The sequence below is a fragment of the Trifolium pratense genome, linkage group LG4, assembly GCF_020283565.1.
Source record: "Trifolium pratense cultivar HEN17-A07 linkage group LG4, ARS_RC_1.1, whole genome shotgun sequence".
In the NCBI taxonomy this organism is placed as follows: Eukaryota; Viridiplantae; Streptophyta; class Magnoliopsida; order Fabales; family Fabaceae; genus Trifolium; species Trifolium pratense.
The window spans coordinates 28,733,926-28,756,969 of NC_060062.1; the positions used below are offsets into that span (position 1 = coordinate 28,733,926).

A 23,044-nucleotide genomic window follows, 5' to 3' on the forward strand; every position below is an offset into this window, starting at 1 on the left:
ATGAAAATTTATAAAATAAAAGAAATAGAAAATGAAGGGATTCTGTAAACTTAGTTCGGTTTGTAGGGACATTGTTTGAACTCGGACACTCTACTTATTTACTTTAAAATGTAATTTTACTCAATACACCACTTAACATAAAATATACATGAAATTATGTGAGTATTAACAATAAAAATACAAAATAGAAAAAGAGAAAGCGGCTATGGGCCTAGGTGAAGACTTAAGCTTGAATCCGTATCATTATCCAATATTTTGAGGAGATTTATTTTTCTCACCCTACAGGTTACTCGCGCGCCTTACGAGTTTATCATTTTATCCTTTCACTATACGTAAGTAGCGGACATGTAAAAAATGAGTAATTTTTGAGTTAAAAACACCCTACCAATTTATTGTTAAAAATTATGATAAAAGGACGAAACCTGTCATATTTTAAAATAAGGGATGAAATTTACAAAATGATAAAAATAGAGGAATAAAACTGTAATTAAATTGATATGGTTGGAATATACGCAAATGTGATTACTCTTTTTGATAGTTTATGTGACTATTATAAAACCCTTTCATGTTTTGTGCAAAATGTGATCAAACTCTTTTCAGTTACCAAACAAACAAGGCAACAACGTGTACCACTTGTACTCTTTTTGATCTCTCCACATATATAATAAATCAGATTCAATCTAAGAATCCAATTTCTTCTCTTTTCTTTTCTTGTTAATACTACATTGTCATTAATTTGTTTTCATCAAATAAAATGGAAAAGAAAATTCTTGATCTCATATTAGTCCCTAGTGGTCTCATTGTTATGGTAGCATATCATTTATGGCTTCTCTACCAAATTATCAAACACCCTACAAAAACTGTTATTGGTGTCAATTCAATCAATCGTCGTTTATGGGTTCAAGCTATGATGGAGGTATATATATTTCTCTTTTTATTTCATATGGGTTCTATAAATTTTGTTCCTTTTTCATTTTCAATCTTTTTATATATTGCTATATATGTGAAGAAAAAAAAAATCATAATTCTACCTACCCATAAGAACAATTCAAAATCTTTTTCCTTAATTTTGTTTTCTTTGTTTTAAAGATTGAATTTTGATTCATGGGGTTTCAACATTTTATTTAAGAAAACAAGATAAGTTTAAAGTTTTTATTTAGAACGTGTAACGATGTTTTACACATTCATTTAGTCTGTGCTATAAGTGATTAAGACGCGGAAAATTAATATTAATATGTTTGAATGATGTTCATTGAAATTGATTATAATTTAAAGCTAGAATTTTTAGCTATTAACTTCAAACGACGCTCACCATGTGTTTGATTTTGTGTCCAAGCCCCACACTCATGTCATTTTGATGTGGTTTCGTAAAAGCTACAAAACTAAGCTTCTACATGAACGTGGAAAAGTTGACATGATTTTGAGCAAACGTGAAAAACTTGCCATGTAACCAAATAGACGCTCAAATTTATTATTCAGCTCACTTTTACTTTACGTGAATATATCTATACATAAATTACTTTATATTCAATTCAATTCTAACTAAAGATAATTTTTTTTTTGTTAGGATGTGTCAAAGAATGGAGTTTTGGCAGTGCAATCTTTGAGAAACAACATAATGGCATCAACCCTTTTGGCTTCAACTGCGATAATGCTAAGTTCTCTAATAGCTGTGTTAATGAGTAGTAAAAATGAAGAAAGCAGTGTTGTGTCTGTGGTATTTGGTGATACAACTGAGCTAGTTTTATCAATCAAGTTTTTCTCAATATTGGTTTGTTTCTTATTAGCATTCTTATTGAATGTTCAATCAATAAGATACTACAGTCATGCAAGCATACTCATCAATGTTCCTTTCAAGAAACTGTCATCAAATCTTAGACAACAGAAACTAACAGCTGAATATGTTGCAAACACAGTTAACCGTGGAAGCTATTTCTGGTCACTTGGTTTGCGCGCCTTTTACTTCTCTTTCCCACTTTTCATGTGGATCTTTGGACCTATTCCTATGTTGTTTTCTTGCTTTGCACTTGTTTCCATGCTCTATTTCTTGGATACTGCTTATGAATGTGGTTGGGCTGCTATTGTTGGAGCTGATGATGTTGTTGCTGCTGATGATTGTGTTGAAGATGGAGTGCACAACAAGCAACACCATGTTGACATGGAATTGGTGGAGCAAATTAAAAATTAATCGGCCGCAAAACTGATATACCAAAATTTAGATGTGTATATCTAGATTTTGATATAATGGTTATGTAGACGTAATATTAGTATTCGTTTTTTATATAAAACAAAGTGTGCAGCCGTAGTATCTGTGTAGTCACTGCAAAGGATTGAATTTTGCTTTTTAGTGGTTAACTTTTAGCTTAGTAGATTTTAAGCTAGATAGAAAAGGATGTGTAGAAAATCTACATTCAAGTTCAACTCAAGTTGAACTGTATGTCAACTTAATTTGAGAGCTTTTGAATGGTTAAAAATGGAATTAGTGTGTTTTGGTTTGCAATTTTTAATTTTGTTTATATTATATCAGTTTCAAATTATTTGTACAAAAATTGAACTCTCAAGGACTATAGGAATATAATGAACAGAGAAAGTTTCTACAAGTTCCATACTATGCCTAAACTTCTTATGCAATAGCCAATAGTGTTGGGCGCTCGTGCCAAGCATTGGAAATTAGAGTCGAAAAAGGCTCCACACAGCGGAGAAACTTTTTACATTCCCTAATATCATTGAGGATATAAACCTTTAGGAAAAATGGTGAATTATGTGTCATCAATTCCCCAATTTTTTTGTAAACAAAAGGTATATTCTTTGCGTAATTGTGGAGACTAATTTCCTTGAGATAACTGAGATCCATTTAAACATCTTGATGTGATGTCAATCTTTGGGAAAAGGCTAATTATGGTCACTTCATTCAGCAAAAAATAAAAACTGGGAAAAAAATTCTCTTCAGACACTTCAATATACTGTATGATTTAAGGGGGTAATCAAAAAGAAATACCTGACACATTATAAACAGGCAATGGTGGAGTGCATTAACATTAACACTACTAGTGCGCTATGTCTCATGGTTAGGAGAATATTTAGCCTACATAGTGCTGATGCTGATAAAAAGAAATTAATTAGCCAACATAGTGATTATTACTTTGTGGACATTTCCTTTACTAAGTCCTAGCTAGACAACTTGTGTTCTTACAAGAAGTAGTAGTAATTCAACTTATTTTCATCGTATATATAACCTCATGGAAGAAAAAAACTATTGTTTTATTTTATAATAATTATATAAACTAATATTTGGTTGAATCCGCACACACGTGGACAAGCACAAAGACACAAAGTACAAATGTGGTACTTCAAAAGCATATTCCAGTAGTGCCAAGATATAACAAAAAGTGACCACTTTGTCCTGTGTTATACTATTTCTAGGAAGCAAAGTCAAAACTATATAAATTCAAAAGAAAATGTGCCAGTTTTCCAACAAATTATGATAATTTTAGCAATTGGTTTTGTAAGTTTGAATTTTACAGCTAATTTAAGAATACTCTGTTAATCATAACTTAATGGAAAGTCACTTTTCTCATCCTCTCTCAATTACACTGGTTATAATAAAAGAGGTTATCATTATAATTATAATGTTAATTAAATGAAAAAAAACCCATACCCAAAAAAATTAAGAAAACTATAGTAAAAATTATAAGATTATGTATAACTTACACTTTTTTTTGTGAAGTAGTTTAGTGGCTAGAAATTCCACCTTAAAGGTGAATAAATGGAGTATCCGGTGTTCAAACATCAACTCTTGCATAATATGTGCGATGTCCCTACCAACTGAGTTAAGCTTATATATATATATATATATATATATATATATATATATATATATATATATATATATATATATATATTACACTGGAACCATAAAAAATGACATAATTAATCAGGTGCCATGACACAATGACTTATTTAGTTAAATCACTCTTTGTGGCCTTTTCCCTTTCTTTCTTTCATCTACCCACTAGTGCTTTAATAGTAATGCTCCACCAACTTGGTGGAAGTTTTGAATTCAACATATACATTGTTAATTTTGTTAGCATTATTTTATAATAAATTCAACTAGGTAATCATGTTCCAACGTGATCAATTTATTCTTAACTTTTTAAAACCTTAACCCCATTATGCTTGCAATATGGCATGCCTAAGTATTAAAGTTATAAACACTAGTTTCTTTACAAGCAAGGTAGAGATTCTTTATGACGGATGAAAGTCATGGCTCCCCAAGTATGACATCTACAATACAAACATTATTTTGCAAATGCCGTCTCTCTCAATACCGATTTATAAAAGATAAAAAAATTGCAAATTTTCATCTGTTAACAAATTACAATCAATTATATATGCAACTTTAAAAGTAGCTATGAATAATGTCAATCATTTTTTAACGATCTGACAGTTAAGATTGATTGACAGTGTAAATTACTTTTTGCACTGATGTATATGAACCATAAAAAAGTCAAGCCAGGCCATTGATTACAACTTAAAAGATCTTATGCTGTTGATGGAAGCCCATTAGTGGTTTCTTGAAGAGGGTGAAGAGATATTCTACATCTAACCAAGCTATTAGCCTAAAATAAACAATAGGAACAAATTAGTGCAGCTGAGTATTAATATGGTCATTAGTGGACCAAAACTAAAGGGTACCTAATAAAGTTTTAAAGGAGGGTTCAGGTCTCAATAAAGTGAAAGGAAACTAGTATGGTTTTAAATTAAGCATGAAAATTAGTAGGATTGTACTACTGTGTTATTCATTTATCAACAGAGAATCTCAACTTTCAGCTATTATTTTTTGTGTGGAAAGACTTGTAGTACAATGGTGGAATTGAAGCCAAGTACAATTAGAATGAGAGAAGGAGATATCAGAGAATTACAGAGAGGAGTACTGACATCATACATTCCATACACATTCCCATGAATCCCTATTTCCAACCCTCTCTTATATAGGAAAATGGATTAGACGCGGTCGCTTTTCCGTGCAGTCGTGCAGTCACAATATTTGTGGCCGTTAAATCAAGATCTAATAGTATAGAAAATGCAATTTATGCTTTTTTTTAGAAACAGCAAAAAAATTTATTAAAAAGACACTTTGAGTACAAGAAATACACAAAGAGCACCAGATAGGAACCAACAGCTCCCACCAGAAACACAACAAAGTATTACAACACCAAAACTGCACCACACCACTCCAAAAACAAAAGCAACTAGAACAGCAAGAGGAACCAAAAGAGGACAGGAAACCACCAAACACAGCAAAAACGACTGCAGCAGAACCAGAAAAACCAGAAAATTGCACATAAAAAACAGCAATCAATTCCCAAAACAATAAACTGGTTCCTTAAGCCATTCATACAAAAGACACGGCGAGATTTTCAACCTATGGACATGCCACCTCCAGGACATCACCTTCATCTCTTCCACCACCTCCAAAGGATCTTTATTCAAATTATTAACGATCAAACTGTTCCTTGCTTTCCAAATAAACCACAGAGTCGCATGCCAAATGAGTAAAAAACCTTTTCGCACTTTTTTGAGAGAACACTCACCATGGAACAACAGGAAAAGAATAAACAGATTGGGAGGGATAATAATATCCAAGTTCAGCCACACACAAACCTCCCTCCACATTTTCTGAGCGAAATTGCAATGGAGCAAAAGATGAATACAAGTCTCCGCTTTATCCACACACCAAACACAGTCTTGACTACCAGAGAGATGGAGCAGCCTTCTCCTATGCAAATTGGTTTTCGAAGGCAATCTGTCATGTAAAAGCTGCCAAGAAAATACTACAAGAAATGCAATTTATGCTTATTTAATACTAATAAGTTCAATAAGAGGTGTGGTTGAGATAACAACTTGTTAAGCATTTATTCAATAAGAGATTTTAAGGAGCTTAATTAAGTGGTTATTCACAAGCTATACTGGGGGATCTAATTGAAATAAGTTGAAAATAGTTTATTGACTTATCATATATTATTTTTTTTTGTAAACTTCTGTTGTTGGAGTTTTAGGGTTTTAGATAAAGTAAGGTGAGAAAGAATAAAGACTAAAATATGACTGTGTTGGATGATTTAATGATACAAAAATATTCTAGACCCTATTGATACAAATACTAATTGAATAGAGAAACAAATAATGACTATAACTAAATAATATGGAAACTAATCTTAAGAGATATTCTAAATTAACAAACTAATTCTATAAGATTTCTCAAGATAATATTAAAATATTATAAGATATTTTTCTTATACTCCAAAACTCCCTCGCAAACTAAAACTTACTAAGCTTTTAACTTGTTACAGATAAACCCTTTGTAGGAGAAAAAAGAAGCAACGGGGATCATATGCAAGCATAGTGCACTCAAAGGAAGCAAGTAGAGCAGTATGTGCAACGTTGGCGAGGAGGGAAACCATGCAAGACATAAAACCTAGTAATAGTGTGTTCAAATTTGAAGCAACGGTTGCCCATAGGACAAGATTTTCCCAGCTTGACCATGCATTGCTCACCCATCTAAGACTAAAGCATACATAATTCAAAGTGCAGGGAGCCCAAAATCTAATCACATATCAGTAAATACTTTGCAGGTAACCCATACGAGCCAAACATGAAAAAGGTTTTGTTGCTTCTCAAATTCATGAAGGTCATAGACACTACCATAAACTCTTACCTAAATAGTCATCCGTGGAGCAATTAAAACATATATGGGAAAGGACACACATGAGATTTTGGCATAGTGCCCCTTGCACAGCTAGCACATCAACTATTAGTATTGTTGATGGGATTGTATAACATTTGTTCTTTAATCAGGACACGTCAGCCTATATCAAGGAATAGTACCCCTACAGGCCACCTATGTTTTCAATAAAGACTTTCCCTTTTCATGATTATGAAACAAATCTTGAAAAATCTTTCAAAAGTGTATAGAAGGAATGGAAGGGTATGTGGAAAGGGCCATATGTATAATTAGAAGCATAATACAATGCACTGATTTCTGAAAAACGAATTAAAACACTACTATTTAATTCTTCATGGTTCACAATTTCTATGATCATTATGTTGCTATAGTTTGTATTGCTTAAAGAAAACACTCACTCATTTATGATTATGGTCATGACTTGAACTATAATTTCTACAATCTTTGAATGTCAGTTACTTTTAGTTTCAATTTCATGATTCCAGCTTGAACTAAAATTTCTCCTTTGGATGAATCCACTTCTAAAACAGTCACCTTTTTCCCAAGGGAAGAGACGTGTACTGTATCGCCAACCTTTGGAACTCCAGACCTATCTGCAAGGTTAAAAGAGGAATGAGAACTGCATACATGTTCTCACGGTATAACTTGTAACTATAACACAAGATTAACACAATCATCATGTAAAAACTAACTAGGGCCGAATACTTAATTTTGATGCACAAAATCCAACATGGAAGCAGGTTATTATTATCTCATAATAGAGTTTAATAAATATGTAAATCAGATGGTGTTAAAATATTTTATACAGACGCCCAATCATATTTTATTTTTGTGATGTGCCATAATAGTATTTCATAAAATACTCGCACAAATATCTACATAGTGTCAAACTCAAATCCCCTCAGGAACAGTTGTAAAATAGTCATCGGTGTCACTTCAATTAATAATAACTTTTTTTCCCCATTTAGATTACAAATATATAAATGGTGAGATATAATTGAATATTTTTTACACGGTAAAATAGCGATTAAAATTCTCATAATAATTTAGTTTCCCATTATTTTCATCATTATCCAGAAGTATACTTTAATTTCCCATATTTTCTTCTTATATCATTATCTTGCATTATACCTTTTGATGATTTGCCAATTTTTTTAACATCAGCTGGTCTTCTATCTGTAATAGTAGGTTTTTTGTTATCTGCTGCTGCAGTATGGAGGTTGTTTGTTGTTGATACATGAGAGCTCTTGATGGCTTTATTGTACTGTGAGGTTTTCTTAGCTGATGCATCCAACTCCCTGACCTTCTTGTGAACAGTGGATCTTGCCATCGCTGCAGCCTCGGATACATCTCTCATTTTTTTAAATTTTAGACTTGTACTATGTTCCGCGATCTTCCTTCTGGTGTTCAATAGACTACTGTGTAGTCCTCTGGATTGCCTACATTACAAACATAAAAAACTCAACTATAAATTTACAAATATTCCAAAACTTATGGTAGAATTTGTTAATAATTATATGCAAGCGAGCATTGATTATTAACAGCCAATGAAGAGGTAAATTGCAGTATCTGAATCTATTTAATATGATCGTGTTTCAGAATGAAATTTGAGGAATGGATTTAACACGAGTAGTTTGACGTACAGACTATTTTATGTGTTACTGATCATTACTTGGTCAGGATAGATAATGTTGGTTCAGTGCTCTCATAAATGAGCCCCTACCCTAATTAAAAATGGTATTCACTGTAAAGAAAGGAACAGTGCTAAACAAAAGCTAGATCAACTATCAAGAATTAAAAGAAAAATTCAGACATGAATATTGCATGATCCATTTTGACTTGATGCAATAGAAATTGAATGAGCTTACTCCATTTGCTGTTAAATATAGAAACAAGTGCCTGTGTCATCAACAGCTAACAGCCAAACTTTAAATTTTACAGAAATGCAAAGATCTAGGGGATGAGTAATTTAATAAATTTAAATTTTTTAAAAAAGCAAAGAGTCTCACATCAGATAATAATCTGCTTCAGTTAATCGCTCATGGTAATCTTGTTTTAGCTTCTCCATATCAGTAATTACCTACATTGAAAGTAAACAATGTCAAAGGCTGCTGAAATATTTGTAATGTATTGAAAACATATATTTACATAGTTTTGCTTGGGGAAAATGAAGCGGAGAAGAGGGGTTATTTCAAATCATTCTTGTATAGTTCAATAATTTGGAGAAGAGAGGACGGAGGATAGCAAAATCCATAATCACTATATTGTCACCACTTCAATATTGGGGTGTTGTAAAGGGGGAGACGGGTGTTTTTAAAACATTTTAAATTACTAGATTAAAAATATCCTTATATAAAAGGTAATATACACCAAAGTTATACTCATAAGGGTATAAAAAGTAAGTTAGTTGTTCCCCCTCCATTAAAATCCCTCGTCTCCTCTTGTAAGCCAAAAAACTAGAAGGTTATCTTATATTCCCTCCGGCATCTTCCCTCTCTTGATGAAACAAAATATCTAATTAAATTCCTCCTCTCCACATCCTTCCATTGAAATCTCTCCATCAGAAGGATTAAGCTCCTAAAGTGAGGAATTCACTTTATAAGGTAAAGTAATCTCAAACATGATAACATATCGATTATTATTTTTACATCTGCATGTAACAACAACCACTAATTTGCTCATCAACGATTGATATTGCGTACTTTATTACTCTGTAAAGAACTGCTTATTTTAGTGGAGCCAAATCCGAAGCAAAAATATCGTAAATGGATCTGATGTTAGGAGGGTATCATGCATAACTGTTAACGAATAATAAATACAAGTTTGATATATTAAAAATACCTCGTCAATCTCCGCACTAGAAGAACCATATAACTTCCGAGCTGTATCTATAACAACAGAGGGTAGTCCCAGCCTCTCGGCTATATTGATTGCATTTGAGCGCCCTACAATGAAAATCTTATGATTTGTCTCCATTATGTTGTAGTATGTATTTTTTTTATCATCAAACAAGTTATCCATGAAACAAGCAGTTTCCTATTAAGGCCACAAAATTATAAAATAGGATCCGATTCGACAACAAAAAAGGCCCCTACCAGGCAGCGCTATATCTGATTATTGTCAATGTTACTTTAACTGGAAATAACAGTGATGATGATTTTCCTCTTCTATGCGGGAATTTGATTGGTAAAACCTTTTTTTCTATTTGATTAAATGTAACACTAACGGTGTTGCGAGAGGCTCTCCTGTCTTTGTTGTCTGTGATGGTATTTTCAGAGATTTAGGTGTGGCAACCCTAGGTTGTTTTGAGGCTAATATTGGCATTACGTTTTCCCTTTGTTGGAAATTCCGCCTTCATTGCGGTCCGCCCCCATCCGCCTAATTGTGGCATTTGGGTTTGCCTTCATTTCAGCCTCCAACACCTTCATTGTGTTGGGTGTGAAGGGGTGGATTTAGTCCAACATTGCTCTGATACCATGTCCAATTTTATATTTGGCCTAACTCATCCTTACAAAACCGGCTTGTAAGGTGAGGGTTGCCCAAGCTATCAGAGCCTATCCTAGATAGATCTATTGTTGGGCTTCCCGCATCGTCCACGCTTCAAGCCCATTGGGCCCGAGCGTGAGGGGGTGTGTTGGAAATTCCGCCTTCATTGCGGTCCGCCCCCATCCGCCTAATTGCGGCATTTGGGTTGCCTTCATTGCAGCCTCCAACACCTTCATTGTGTTGGGTGTGAAGGGGTGGATTTAGTCCCACATTGCTTAGAGATATGGCCCGCGGTGTGGCGTTTATATAGCTTGGGCAACCCTCACCTTACAAGCCGGTTTTGTAAGGATGAGTTAAGCCCAATATAAAATTGGACACCCTTCATGCTGAGCTTATTGAGGCTTACAAAAATGGTTGGCACAAGCTCTCGTTGGAGTGTGATTCTCGATTAGTTATCTTGGCATTCAACTCTTTTAGAATCTTCCCTTGGCAATTAATATGCTGAAAAAGATCGGTGTTAACTAAGGTGTCAGCCTAGTAGAGATCTCACGTCATACCAATCTTTGCTTAAAAAAAAAGGATGCACACACCAGCAGATACCGGAGGGACAATCAAAAGACAGTGTAGCAAAAACATAAAATTTAAAAGCAAGAAAAAGTACATCAATAACCTTGTGATCATTACTATATTATTCACGAGTTAGAGTGCTTACCAGGTATTCCCCAGAGAACCTTGTAAGTTGGCTTTAAATTCACTTCGTCAAATTCCATACATGCATTTTCAAAGGCCTCATTACTGCTCATGAAACCCATGAAAGAAAAACTTGAGACGACAGATAATGATAACATATACATTTAATGCTTTCAAAGAAAATAAAGGAAATAAAACTTACACAGAAAACGCATATCAGAGTAATGGATTTAATTTTGATCCATAGATATTATAAAAAGAAAATACCTCTATTACAAGTTGATTTTTAATTTCTTTTTTTTTGTTAATTTAACGACATGGTATTTTTTTATTTAGTGTAAAAAGTTTTGCAGCGGCGTGCCAAATCGTTGTTTTCCTTTAATGCTTTGTCTACATCATTCGTATTGACTACCTGTACTTCAGGGTTTTCAGTTCACCATGATGAGTCGTTGCTATAGTCAATAAACAACCATCTTGGGCAAACGATTCCAATAATGACATTCCTAGTGCTGCTCCTTCAAGGGGGTTTGTTCCCGCACCAACCTAACAATTGCAAACATTTATCTATCTATCACACGTTTAAATGATTTAACATATTTGAACTTTTAAATAAACTCACAAAATACATGCCTCATCTAGTAACACTAGTGACTGCATTGTTGATTGTAATTTAATATTCTGCAAGATAAAATTAAATAAAACAACAAAATATTAAGAATTTCAAAAAAAAAAAAAAAAATCCCAAAAAAGGAAGGTAGGTTCCTTGAGCGTTAAGTTCTATTCTACACAATGATAACATATTTTCCTTACACTTATCTGTTTCAAGTGGCCGGAGAACGTAGACAGAGACTGTGATAAGGACTGCTCATCGCCAATGTCAGCAAAAACAGAATCAAACCAAGGAATTTGCACAGATTCAGAAGCAAGAACATAGAGACCTATACCATGACAGGTTCAGAGCATAAAAATCCTATGAGTATGTATACACAAGCAGAAAAAATAATACATGCTGCATAAGTTTGGCAACATAGATTATTTGAGTGACAATGGTGGATTAAAAATGAAATGAAGATTCTATAATAATTAAATGGTTAGTAACTTAGTATTTTTTAGAATTTGTGCTAGACCTAACTCAACTCCAAAAGCTAGCTCATGTGGCGAGGATTATCCAGGAATTATAAAGACTATTTTGTTCATATCTCAGGTCAATGTGGGATCTCAACAAACCCCCTCATACTGATCACAGTGAAGGCAGCCTAAGTTGATCACAAGGGTTTCCAACACACACCACTCACGCCCATGCCTAAACATTTGGAGTGTGGATAAATGCAAGTGGCACAATAACAGATCTAGACAAGACTCTAATATCATAAAACTATTAAGCTAGGCTTAACTCAACCCCAAAAACTATCTTGAGGGGTGAGAGAATTGTCCATACCTCATGAGAACCTATGCTACTAATCTCGGAACCTTTCCTAAAATTGGTATAGCAGGAGCAGGATAATCGCTATTGCAAGGAGGAGGAGGAGGAGGAGGAAGATAGGGGAAAAAAGAAGAAAAAGTATGGCTCACCATTGAACTTACTAAAAGCGCAATATGGCAAATGCTATATTTAAAAGGCCCCCTTCCTATTAAAATACAACAGCTGCCACATTAAACTTGTTTTTCCTCCTTCCTCATTTCTTCTTATTACGTCTTCTACTGTTTCTTCTCTACGGGTGATTTGCTGTGGTTATGGCAGGAAAAAATTGTATCATAGCCGAAAACTTCTAGTTCACATCCAAAAAACCAAACTGTTGCCAGAAAGCACCAGGTCATGGCTGGAGTGGATGGGTTCATGCGATAAGGCCCTCGCTGTGGCCACAATTCTAGCGCAAAACGCGTAAGCAAATGCCACACTCAATTTTCAATGCGCTTCTGCATTTATCGTTGCAGCAAGGTTCTCTGCCGCACTATGGATTAACAGCAAAGGCAGCATGATTAATGAAATAGACTAGAACTACATTCATCGTATCTCTAGTTGATGTAGGATCTCAAAACACCCTTTCACACCCAACACAATGGAAGTGCTAGAGGATGCAAGGAAGGAAGCCCAAGGTGGTTGCGATGAAGACAGCAAATGTTTCTAACATCCCTCACACCCAATACTAGACATATGGAGCATGGATCAGTTCAGCGAAAAGAGGCTCGTCATGATAATGAATTAAACTAAATGAACTTTTACGTAAGCGAATACAACATTGGTTCTAAATATGGGCATGTAATAATGGTAGACATTGATTGAGAGAGATAGAGAGAGAGAGAGAGAGAGAGAGAGAGAGAGAGAGAGAGAGAGAGGAAATATTAAACACCTGATTTTGCCATCATAGCAGCCAATCCTACAGTTTTCAAACATATCGTTTTACCACCGGTATTAGGTCCAGTTATTACTATAACACGAGTTTTGCTAGATACCAAAAAGTCAACCGGTACTGGCTGTGGTTGGGCTTTGTCCAGTGCAGCAACCTGCCTAACAAAAGTGCTTTATCATGAATCTAAAATGATCATCAGATGCATGACAAGCTGTAGTCAGCCTTAAAGTCACTGATAATATCTTAAAAAAAACATTTTCCTATATTCACTTGTTTTAATAGAAGATCCCTATTCCCTAACACTCTACCTAACCCCCAAAGTTAAGTTTCTCCTCTTAAAAAACATTCTTGTCATTCAGTTATTTCCTGATGTTTTCCCAAGTGAGTAATAGATAGAGAGAGAAGGTAAAATAAGGGGGGGGGGGGGGGGGGGGGGGGGGGGGAGTACAGAAGAAACAGTAGTCCTGTATTATCTGTTACTTAACTGAAGTAGCAACATCCTCTTTGGCCTTCTTTGAATTTGCCCTGTGGCTATTGAGCAATAAAGGATGATAAGCTTTAGGAAGATACAATATCCATTCCCTGTTGTTGGGTAACGGTCCATTGGAATTTTCATTCCTTGTTAAGAAGGATTCAGCACTACAAGAGCTATTCCTATCAGGCAGAAATATTTGGGGATTTGATCCTCCGAATGAAATACCATAAGTAGCACGGGCATTAATCTGCATAATATGAACATTACTGATTACCTTTCGCACTGAAAGCACACGCTTACAATTTTGTCAAAAAATACAATGTCAATTGGGACATCTTCAAAAGCAAGTGCAAAAATTTCTTTTATTTGTCGCAAGTCATGTGTCATTGTATGGGCACTAAATCCCAAGTTTACACCAATACTATGAGTTCTGCTTTACATGGCAAGTTCATTTTAAGGGTAATTATTATGTTTATAGTCAACCCCATCTAACTCCATCTATGTTTATAGGCAGATTTGACTTACATTTAAAAGAAATTTATCTTAAAGCAATGACACAAAAACTAAAGGGTATTTACCACATCTAGTTGAACCAAACTGTTTAGTATATTTTCAATATCATCAACGTCCAGCTGAATCTGCACACAAATTATGACAACATGAGAGAAAGAATAAGAGAACTTGGACAGAACAATCTGTTGAAGACCTTCTGTAGTCAATAAGCTCTTTTAGGAAAAAATTTATGACAAATACAGACTGTATCCGTAAAATAAGGGTCATTTAACTGTATTCTTTAGTCAGTTAGTGTTGGGAATTGCCTTGAAAACGTGGAAAAACAGCAAAAGCTACTGTTTTGGTGCCCCGGGCGAAATTGTGCAGCAGAAAAAGAGGCTGGTTTCTGTTTCCGGGCCTCAGGCGGAAAAGTTTGTGCCCCAGGCGGAAATCTGCGTCCCAGGCGGAAAAAGCTGCGCCCCGGGCTGAAAAACACGCAGTAATATATATTTGTCACGTTTTCTGATATTTTGTGAGGAGAAATTAGGGTTTCTTCATCCAACATCAATCTAGGATCAAAAGGGGTTCCTTTTGGGTATATTCTAGGGTTGGGGAAGTGTTTCTAACACCTTGTAATCACTTATCATTGAAATCTCTTGGTCACGGGAAGAGATTTGGGAAAAGGGTAGAATTAGGGTTAAAGTCCAATTCTTGTAACACTTTTGTAATGAATCTATGTAATCAAGAAGGAAGTTTGATAGTGGATTGGAGGGTCTCTCTCCCCCAGAGTAGGTCGTTTTGACTGAACTGGGTAAACAATTTTCATCGTGTCTTTTATTGTCTTTTGGTAGTTCTAGCTTTTGTTGATTTATTGATTATTGCTCATCCATTTTGTTTTGGTTGTTTCAATTCATTTGTCCCACCCATCAAAAGTATTATTGGTGTGGTTTTCAATCCGAATTCACAACAATTGGCGCCCACCGTGGGACAAAGGGTTGAACGGATTAAGTACCATGGGTTCAAAATGGATTATTGAGGGACTTTCCGGTGACAATTTGGAATTGTGGAAAGTGAAGATGGGAGCAAGAGCAATTTTAATGTCTGAGATGATGGATAAAACATGGAGTATTGTTATTCGGTGCCTCGGAGGTAAAAAGCTAATGGAGATTGCGATGAAGGTCAGCCTGGAGAGGCGGGTGGTAATAATACTCAACGTCAGCCTGGAGAGGCGGTGGTAATAATACTCAACATCAGCCTGGAGAGGCGGTGGAATAATACTCGACATCAACCTAGAGAGGCGGTGATAATAATACTCAGTTACAAGGTGGAAGACATAGTGAATATACTGGTTTGAGGCTTTGGTGGAGGAATCTCGGTTTGAGGTGGGGGTACACCAAAGTGGTATGGCTATGGAGACCTTGTGTGGAAGCAACGGTGATCAGACTTGGTAACTTGTTAGACTGCTAGAGGTAGTTGGACACAAGGAGAGTTTGAGGTTGCAGCTTGTGAAACCACCTAAAAATTCCAAAGCTGGTTGGAGGCAAGCATATCTTCAAGAGTACGAAAAGCTACACTCCGGGGTTTGAAGAGGGTATGGTTTAGCTTGTGGATTGTCCTAAAAATCCAAGGGCAATTGGAGGCAAGCAATTTTCCGGGAGTACGGAGAGGTAGACTCCGGGGGCTGAAGAGGGTGTGGTGTAAACAAGTGGAGAGAGCAACACGGTGGTTGATGGGAAGTTGGCATCACCATTGTTTTTTAAAGGCAAGGTGGAGATTGTTGGGAATTTCCTTGAAAACGTGGAAAAACAGCAAAAGCTACTGTTTTGGTGCCCAGGGCGAAATTCTGGTGCCCCGGGCGAAATTGTGCAGCAGAAAAAGAGGCTGGTTTCTGTTTCCGTGCCTCAGGCGGAAAAGTTTGTGCCCCAGGTGGAAATTTGCGTCCCAGGCGGAAAAAGCTGCGGCCCGGGCGGAAAAGCACGCAGTAATATATATTTGTCACGTTTTCTGATATTATGTGAGGAGAAATTAGGGTTTCTTCATCCAACATCAATCTAGGATCAAAAGGGGTTCCTTTTGGGTATATTCTAGGGTTGGGGAAGTGTTTCTAACACCTTGTAATCACTTATCATTGAAATCTCTTAGTCACGGGAAGAGATTTGGGAAAAGGGTAGAATTAGGGTTGAAGTCCAATTCTTGTAACTCTTTTGTAATGAATCTTTGTAATCAAGAAGGAAGTTTGATAGTGGATTGGAGGGTCTCTCTCCCCCATAGTAGGTCGTTTTGACTAAACTGGGTAAACAATTTTCATCGTGTCTTTTATCGTCTTTTGGTAGTTCTAGCTTTTGTTGATTTATTGATTATTGCTCATCCATTTTGTTTTGGTTGCTTCAATTCATTTGTCCCACACATCAAAAGTATTATTGGTTTGGTTTTCGATCCGAGTTCACAACAGTTAGGACATCGCACAAGTCACAGGATTTCACCTTTGACAATTTCCTTTTCAGATTTGGATTATTGTGTACATAGCTAAGCTCAACCTTTGATGTATTATTCAAAATGAAAGAAATCTACTATTTTGTAAGTTCAGAAAGAAATATTTGTCAGATTCTACTTGTAAGTTGTAACCTTTTTGGTTAATGTCAAGAGCACATCTGCTTCAGCCTGTGCAACCAAACCTCTGGCTCGTTGCAACTCATCGTTTAAGGGAACAGCAGAAAGTGGTTCTATAGTACTTCCTACTCCTGAACTACTGCCAAAAATTACTATATTAAAGTGATGGAATTTTATGCCAACAATGAATAATTTGAAGCTATGTTGAGAGAGTTTACAAACCTGGACAACAACAGACCCTTGAAACTTGTTTTCTGTGTAGAATCCACTCTTATGCACCACCTGCCATCAATGTTATTCACTTCCTGTTTGAATTCTCAAAACATCAATAGGGAAAGAAAGAAACATCTAGGAAGAAAAGAAGTGCATGTACAGTAAGGTCTATCTTACAAGAATTGATGTTTCACTCCCTTCACTTCTGATTAAGCTTTCCATTAATTGTTCTACCTGAACAAAGGAAACAAATAAACCGAAATAATGGGAAGTATAAAATGAACTCTGCTAGAGATATAATATAAAATCAATCATGTATTTTTGCCGAAAAGCCTAAGGTTTTCAGATGACATAGCATATGACTAAGTGGTCTAGAAGTTGACCCTTGCCACTACCACTAATAAAAAGTCGAATTTCAACGAAAGATCAATTCAGTCATTGCATTGTCCATGTTTCAAGGTTCAAACACAAACATTTCTTCTCTAGAAGACGTGTTAAAGATATAATATAAAACCATTCGTGTATCTTCACTTAAAAGGTTAAGCGTTTTGGATAGTTGGTTCGTGATAAACTCTAGATTTAAATTACAACTTAACAAATTATAAATTTTCTGGAAACTACATCACAAGTTATGGTAAAGTAAATAGTAGTTACCTTTCTCTCAAGCACTTGCACTTGTTGACGTGCCTTTCTAAGCTCTGGACTCTATAACAAGGATGTAAGTTTTAGTTACACAAGTGTTTTTAAAAAGAGAAGCAATTGACAGTAAGATAGCTGTATCGCAGCAACAAAGGATTGATGCATCTTTGAAATATTTTCTCTTAGTAAATACTGCCATCTCAACCGATGAAAATGAGTAGGTAGTAACTAACACAACATGTACAGATTATATAAAGGAAACTTGTACGAGATATGGAACATACTGCAGAGTCCTTGATAGAGCCATCATCGTCAATTACTTGTTCTATCACTTTAATTAAAGACCGGTTGATGACAAACTCCATTATCTGCAAACATGTTTATAAGGAGAAAAAAAAAGTCTCAGGCATGGTGGTCAATTTGGATCAGTTTGTTCTTTCTTTCTTTCTTTATTTTCCATACAACTAAACGCAAGCATCTCTCTCAACGAGAATTTGAACCGTGGTTCGCCATGTTATGGTGGTTGGTTTGTATTTAGCAAACAAGTTTCACTATAACTACAAAAATGCTACTTTTTCCACTTTTTTTCTTATTTTTTACAATTTGAATTTATACAAAAATAGCTAAAAGAGCACAAATGATGTTCTATTACATATAATTGCAATCAAATGTGGTCTCAATCGCAGAGGCCGAGACATCATAAATCTTGATGTCGCATCCCAGATTGCAGTCGCAAACTTTTTTAAACCCTGATTTAATATAAGAAACTATTCAAATGTTTAGAAAATTAAAATAAAGCAACCTCTTTACAATTACAAGTTTACAACTACCAGTGAACACACTAATTGAAATGGAAGTAGTCTAATCATATGATATAATACATATTAAAAATCTCATTTCATTATTTACCACTTCTGTAAGAGGCATGAAACGACTGTACCAATCTTTGCCTTGCTTAATTGTGGCTTTTAAATCACCCTGCAAGGTGTCAGCACTCTGAAGAAGAGCAAAAACAGCCCTTGCCTCATGGCCAGTTACTGGTATGGTTCTCCGTGCATTTTGAATTCCAGTTTGGGCCTACATTAACCTTAAATCAACAACTTGGCATCAAAGCAAACAGGAACATTATCTAATATCATAAAAAAGAACCTATTTTTATACACTAGTTACCGACCAGCATAGCATCAATGTGACCAAAGTGCAACCTGCATGAGCCATGCTTGTGCATTTCAACTGCAGCATTGGTTTCTTCAAGAAGTTTGAGACTTTCCTCATAAGTTCGATTCTGGGACCATAGTTGATCCTGTTCCATGAACGTCCACAAATTAAACTCTTAATTTAGTCTGTTACGTATCAATTTCTCTTCTATTTAGTCTCAAAAGAATTTAAAAATAGAAGTCCTAGGAATCTTGCTTGAATTGACTTATTTGAACTTATCTACCGACATAAACACTTAAGAGACTATTTGGGAGAACTTATGACATGTCCTTCAGCTGTTTTCAATTTCTTTCCATAAGATCTTAATGATGATTTATGAAATTGAAAACAACTTATAACTTATATAAAAACAGTTTCACTTTATTTTATCTTTTATTATCGAAAATAACTTATACTAATACATTACTGCCAACTCACATCCGATGTGGGGCTTCTTAACACACCCCCTCATGCCCAACACTATTGGGCTCGATGTGTGGATATAAATGATGAGTGGTCCGAGTGGCCCAACGGATCTTGGAGAGGCTCTGATACCGTGTTAGAATTGAGAGTTGGGCCTAACTCAACTCTACAAAATCAATTTGTAATGTGAGGATTGCCTCTTACTTATAAACTCATATCGCCAGGCCAACTTACATCCGATATGAGACTTCTTAACAATTAATATCACGTTACTATCAAGTGTGTATCAAACACATGAAATAGTAAAATAATTATATCATGTTTCTTATCATGTATGCACCAAAGTCCAACCAGATTATAGGATGGTTGTCTATCAAGTAACTATCCTATCATGTAATCCAACTCCTTATCCTATGATGTCTCTATACTATCATGCATGTCAAACGGGCCCTAAGTGTTTATGCTATAAACTCCTAGTTAATATGTTTATCCAAATAATGCCGAAGTATATAAAAGTTGTTATGTTAATCTTTAAAACATGTGAAATATGTTATGATTGGTTCTAACATGTTATCAACGTAGTGTTAAGAATCATGGGATGAGAGGGCCAAAGATCATACTCATAAAGAGAGGAGGTAGAGAGCATATGAATACTCATGTGCTAACATATTGATCGAAAAAGATAGTAAAATGTGTACATTATTATTCTTTTCTTTTATTTATAGGACTCAATTGACTAACCAATTGAGTAACTAACTTATAACGAATTACTAACTAACCTACTAATACTAACAAAATTGACTTACTTTAACATGTAGTATAATAACAGGACTAGTTTAAACACTATCTGTTAATTAACCTATCAGAATTGTCCAACTCGGAGGTATCGGTCTTATGTGTACGGAATAATTCACCTTTATATATACTTTATAGATTATTTATAGATAAAATTGAATAAAGAAAAAAAGAGCAAAAAGGAAAGAGAGAGAGAGAGAGAGAGAGAGAGAGAGAGAGAGAGAGAGAGAGAGAGAGAGGGACCTTGAGGGCATGACGGCCCAAGGAAGTGGTGGCGAAAGAAGAGACCAAATCGGAGAGTTTATCCCATTCGAGGACTCTGAGACTGTCGTGGTGAATGGAAGCTGCTGCTACCACCAAGGATTGTGTCTGTCGTCTATGGTTGAGTTTGTTGTTAATGGGGAAAGAGAGTATGATTGTATTGTAATTGGAAATTGATAACATTTTGCACTGTTGGGTTGTTCTGGAAATTGCACAACATTATGGTTTATATATATTATCAGGAAATAATGAGTGGTTGATTAACATGAGCGAGCATCATCACCCAATTTTCACACTTCACTCACTTCGGTTTCAGTTAACTTTTCTGTTTGGTTTGCAAGAGTTACTATGTTTGCAAATTACTATATGTTTTATATTTTAAAATTGTTTTTTTTTTACTGAATGACATGGTAAAAATTGAAATTATTATTTTACTGAATTACATTATAATTTTTTTGTCATCTGTTTCGTCTGTCTAAAGGTAAAAAGACAGATTTTGAATTTAGGAGCTCTCAGGTTTGTACCCCGCCAGTAACTTTAGAAAGAGATAAATATAAATATATTTATAAGCGTTATTTGAGCCCTAAAGATTTCTCGAACTTGTAAGTATTTTAATTTTTTTTTTATTCTTAAGACATTAAGTTTATGGGTCATCTCACTTATAAAATGTTCAACCTTCAATATTGAAAATGTGCATTTTTGTTGAAGATAGAAGAACTTGCACTTCAATATCCTGAAGTGTTTGACATCCAACTGATCCAAATATCACATATAAAATTGAACTTTCTTTGTGTTCACATTAAACCTCCAATCACCATTATATTTATGTCCTTTGTGCTCATTGTATGTACACTCACTAGATTTCCCACCCGTGCGACGCACGGGCAAGAATTTGTTTATACCATATGATTTTATATTATGTTTGTTAGTATGACCAATAAATAATTTCACATAATATTTCAATATCATTATAAATTAAACTAAATATAATTCGACCTTGTCATTAGATTAGAGGAATAATCATTATACAACTCACTCATTATTTAAGTCATCCATAAGGTTGATTGAAAATCCGACTAATAACAACATAATAAAACATCACATGGTGCAACGCACTGACAAGCATTTATTATATATTTTAATTTTTAGTACCATGATAAATAATTAGCCATAATATTAAGATATCAAACATTGACCTAAAAAGAAATATATGCATACAAAATAGTGCATGTATAAGACGTGTGTGGAATGTTCCAATTGGGAATTTATGCACACCATCCATCCATATATAATTGTAACATTGGTGCATATATATAGCAGTGGATGGTAATGCACTGACTATTATTTTGCAAACAACCAAACTAAGCACGTTAACCACTAAATAAAACTTAATACTTATAATGTAAGGGTGGGATCATAGTTAGAGTACATCACATGGAAGGAATTCATAACTTGTTCAAAATACAAACCATTAAAAAACCTTAAACCAAAGGAACATTGACCAATTGTCTTTGAGAAGTCTGAATATAACAAACCATGATTACGAAATGGCCTAAAACAAATTTTCAACATATCATTATATATTAAGCTACGGTGAAGCTGCACGGATAATCATCACATTCATGTATTGCGGCGGGTTCTCAATTGAGCACTTCAAAACATCTCCAGGATTCAATTTGAACTCATCCTTGAATTGATACCAACCGTCACCAAGATATCTTTCATTTTTGTAGCGACTTGAAGTGATGATTGTGCAGCTAATCACTCTTCCTGTGCTGACATCCCTCATCAAAATGTTGTCCTGTTTTGCCGGAAGAACATGTTTTGATGTTTTGTTCGGAAAATGCTACAAAAAAATTAAACATAGAAAAAGTGAACTAAAATTAGTAAAATAAAAATTCTTTAAAAACATTGCTAATTATAAATTGAACTTACCAAAACTTGCTTGGTATATGTCATTGACTCTGTGATCTTAATATCAAAGTTATAGTGACGAAGCGGATCGTCCTCATCAGCATACATTGAATTATTATTGCTAACATGTAAGAATTGTAGCATATCATCATCGTCATCCTCATTGTCATCCTCATCCTCATTATCATCATCATCATCATCATCGTCCTCATCATCATCGTCATCCTCATCATCATCATCATCGTCATCTTCATGATCATCATCATCCTCATCCGAAGATAAAAGTATTACCGGTGTTTTATCACCAACAGACTTAACAACAGGACTTGTTTTGCCACCTCTTTTTTGGATCATAACAAACTGATTGTCCTTAAACTGAAAATCCAGAAAAACATTTGTAGGTTTCTTAAATCCAAATATGTTAGCAACTTTGAAGCCACCTGTCAAATACCATACTCCTTTCCTACATTTAAGTAAGGCATCTGCTTGTCGATGCTTACTGTTTCTTATTGACACAGGCCTTGAGAAATCGATGATGCTTTCAAAGTTTTTTACAAAAGTAGGACAAATGTCAATTCTCTCCTACATATGATATGATATAATATTAAAAAAAAAATAAACAATGACATTCAATAAGAGTTGTTTTTATGTCTAAAATTAAAATATACTGTAATAACATATTTTGCCATATAATCAATACCTCGTCAGGGGAAATAACAGTCTGGAAACGACTCTCCGGATTAAATGAGCAGTCAT

The 23,044-nt window shown here is 34.9% G+C and overlaps 2 protein-coding genes across 9 annotated transcripts; one reads left to right on the forward strand and one right to left on the reverse strand.

The window, feature by feature from the left end:
* The first annotated feature begins 581 nt into the window (after nucleotides 1–581).
* Nucleotides 582–2,487, forward strand: LOC123923486. Its single transcript, XM_045976171.1, has 2 exons — nucleotides 582–916; nucleotides 1,568–2,487. The coding sequence occupies exons 1-2, from the start codon at nucleotides 755–757 to the stop codon at nucleotides 2,186–2,188; spliced, it is 783 nt and encodes a 260-aa protein (XP_045832127.1). The 5' UTR covers nucleotides 582–754; the 3' UTR covers nucleotides 2,189–2,487.
* A 2,609-nt stretch (nucleotides 2,488–5,096) lies between these two features.
* On the reverse strand, nucleotides 5,097–20,719 carry LOC123920831 (endonuclease MutS2). Of its 8 annotated transcripts, none has more exons than XM_045973156.1 (20): nucleotides 20,357–20,719; nucleotides 18,873–19,001; nucleotides 18,608–18,775; nucleotides 17,983–18,066; nucleotides 17,714–17,764; nucleotides 17,237–17,293; nucleotides 17,069–17,151; nucleotides 16,862–16,982; nucleotides 14,323–14,382; nucleotides 13,755–13,991; nucleotides 13,270–13,423; nucleotides 11,729–11,856; nucleotides 11,549–11,596; nucleotides 11,331–11,461; nucleotides 10,941–11,023; nucleotides 9,584–9,687; nucleotides 8,752–8,822; nucleotides 7,874–8,181; nucleotides 7,141–7,335; nucleotides 5,097–5,834 (listed from the first exon to the last, which is right to left on the reverse strand). In XM_045973156.1, exons 1-19 carry the CDS (start codon nucleotides 20,555–20,557, stop codon nucleotides 7,178–7,180), a joined length of 2,376 nt encoding a protein of 791 aa, XP_045829112.1. In that variant the 5' UTR covers nucleotides 20,558–20,719; the 3' UTR covers nucleotides 5,097–5,834; nucleotides 7,141–7,177. The 8 variants fall into 8 exon arrangements, with proteins under 8 accessions (XP_045829112.1, XP_045829111.1, XP_045829110.1 ...); XM_045973155.1 differs by having other exon boundaries at nucleotides 5,097–5,779; nucleotides 20,357–20,703; XM_045973154.1 differs by having other exon boundaries at nucleotides 5,097–5,820; nucleotides 20,357–20,703.
* Between the last annotated feature and the right edge of the window lie 2,325 nt (nucleotides 20,720–23,044).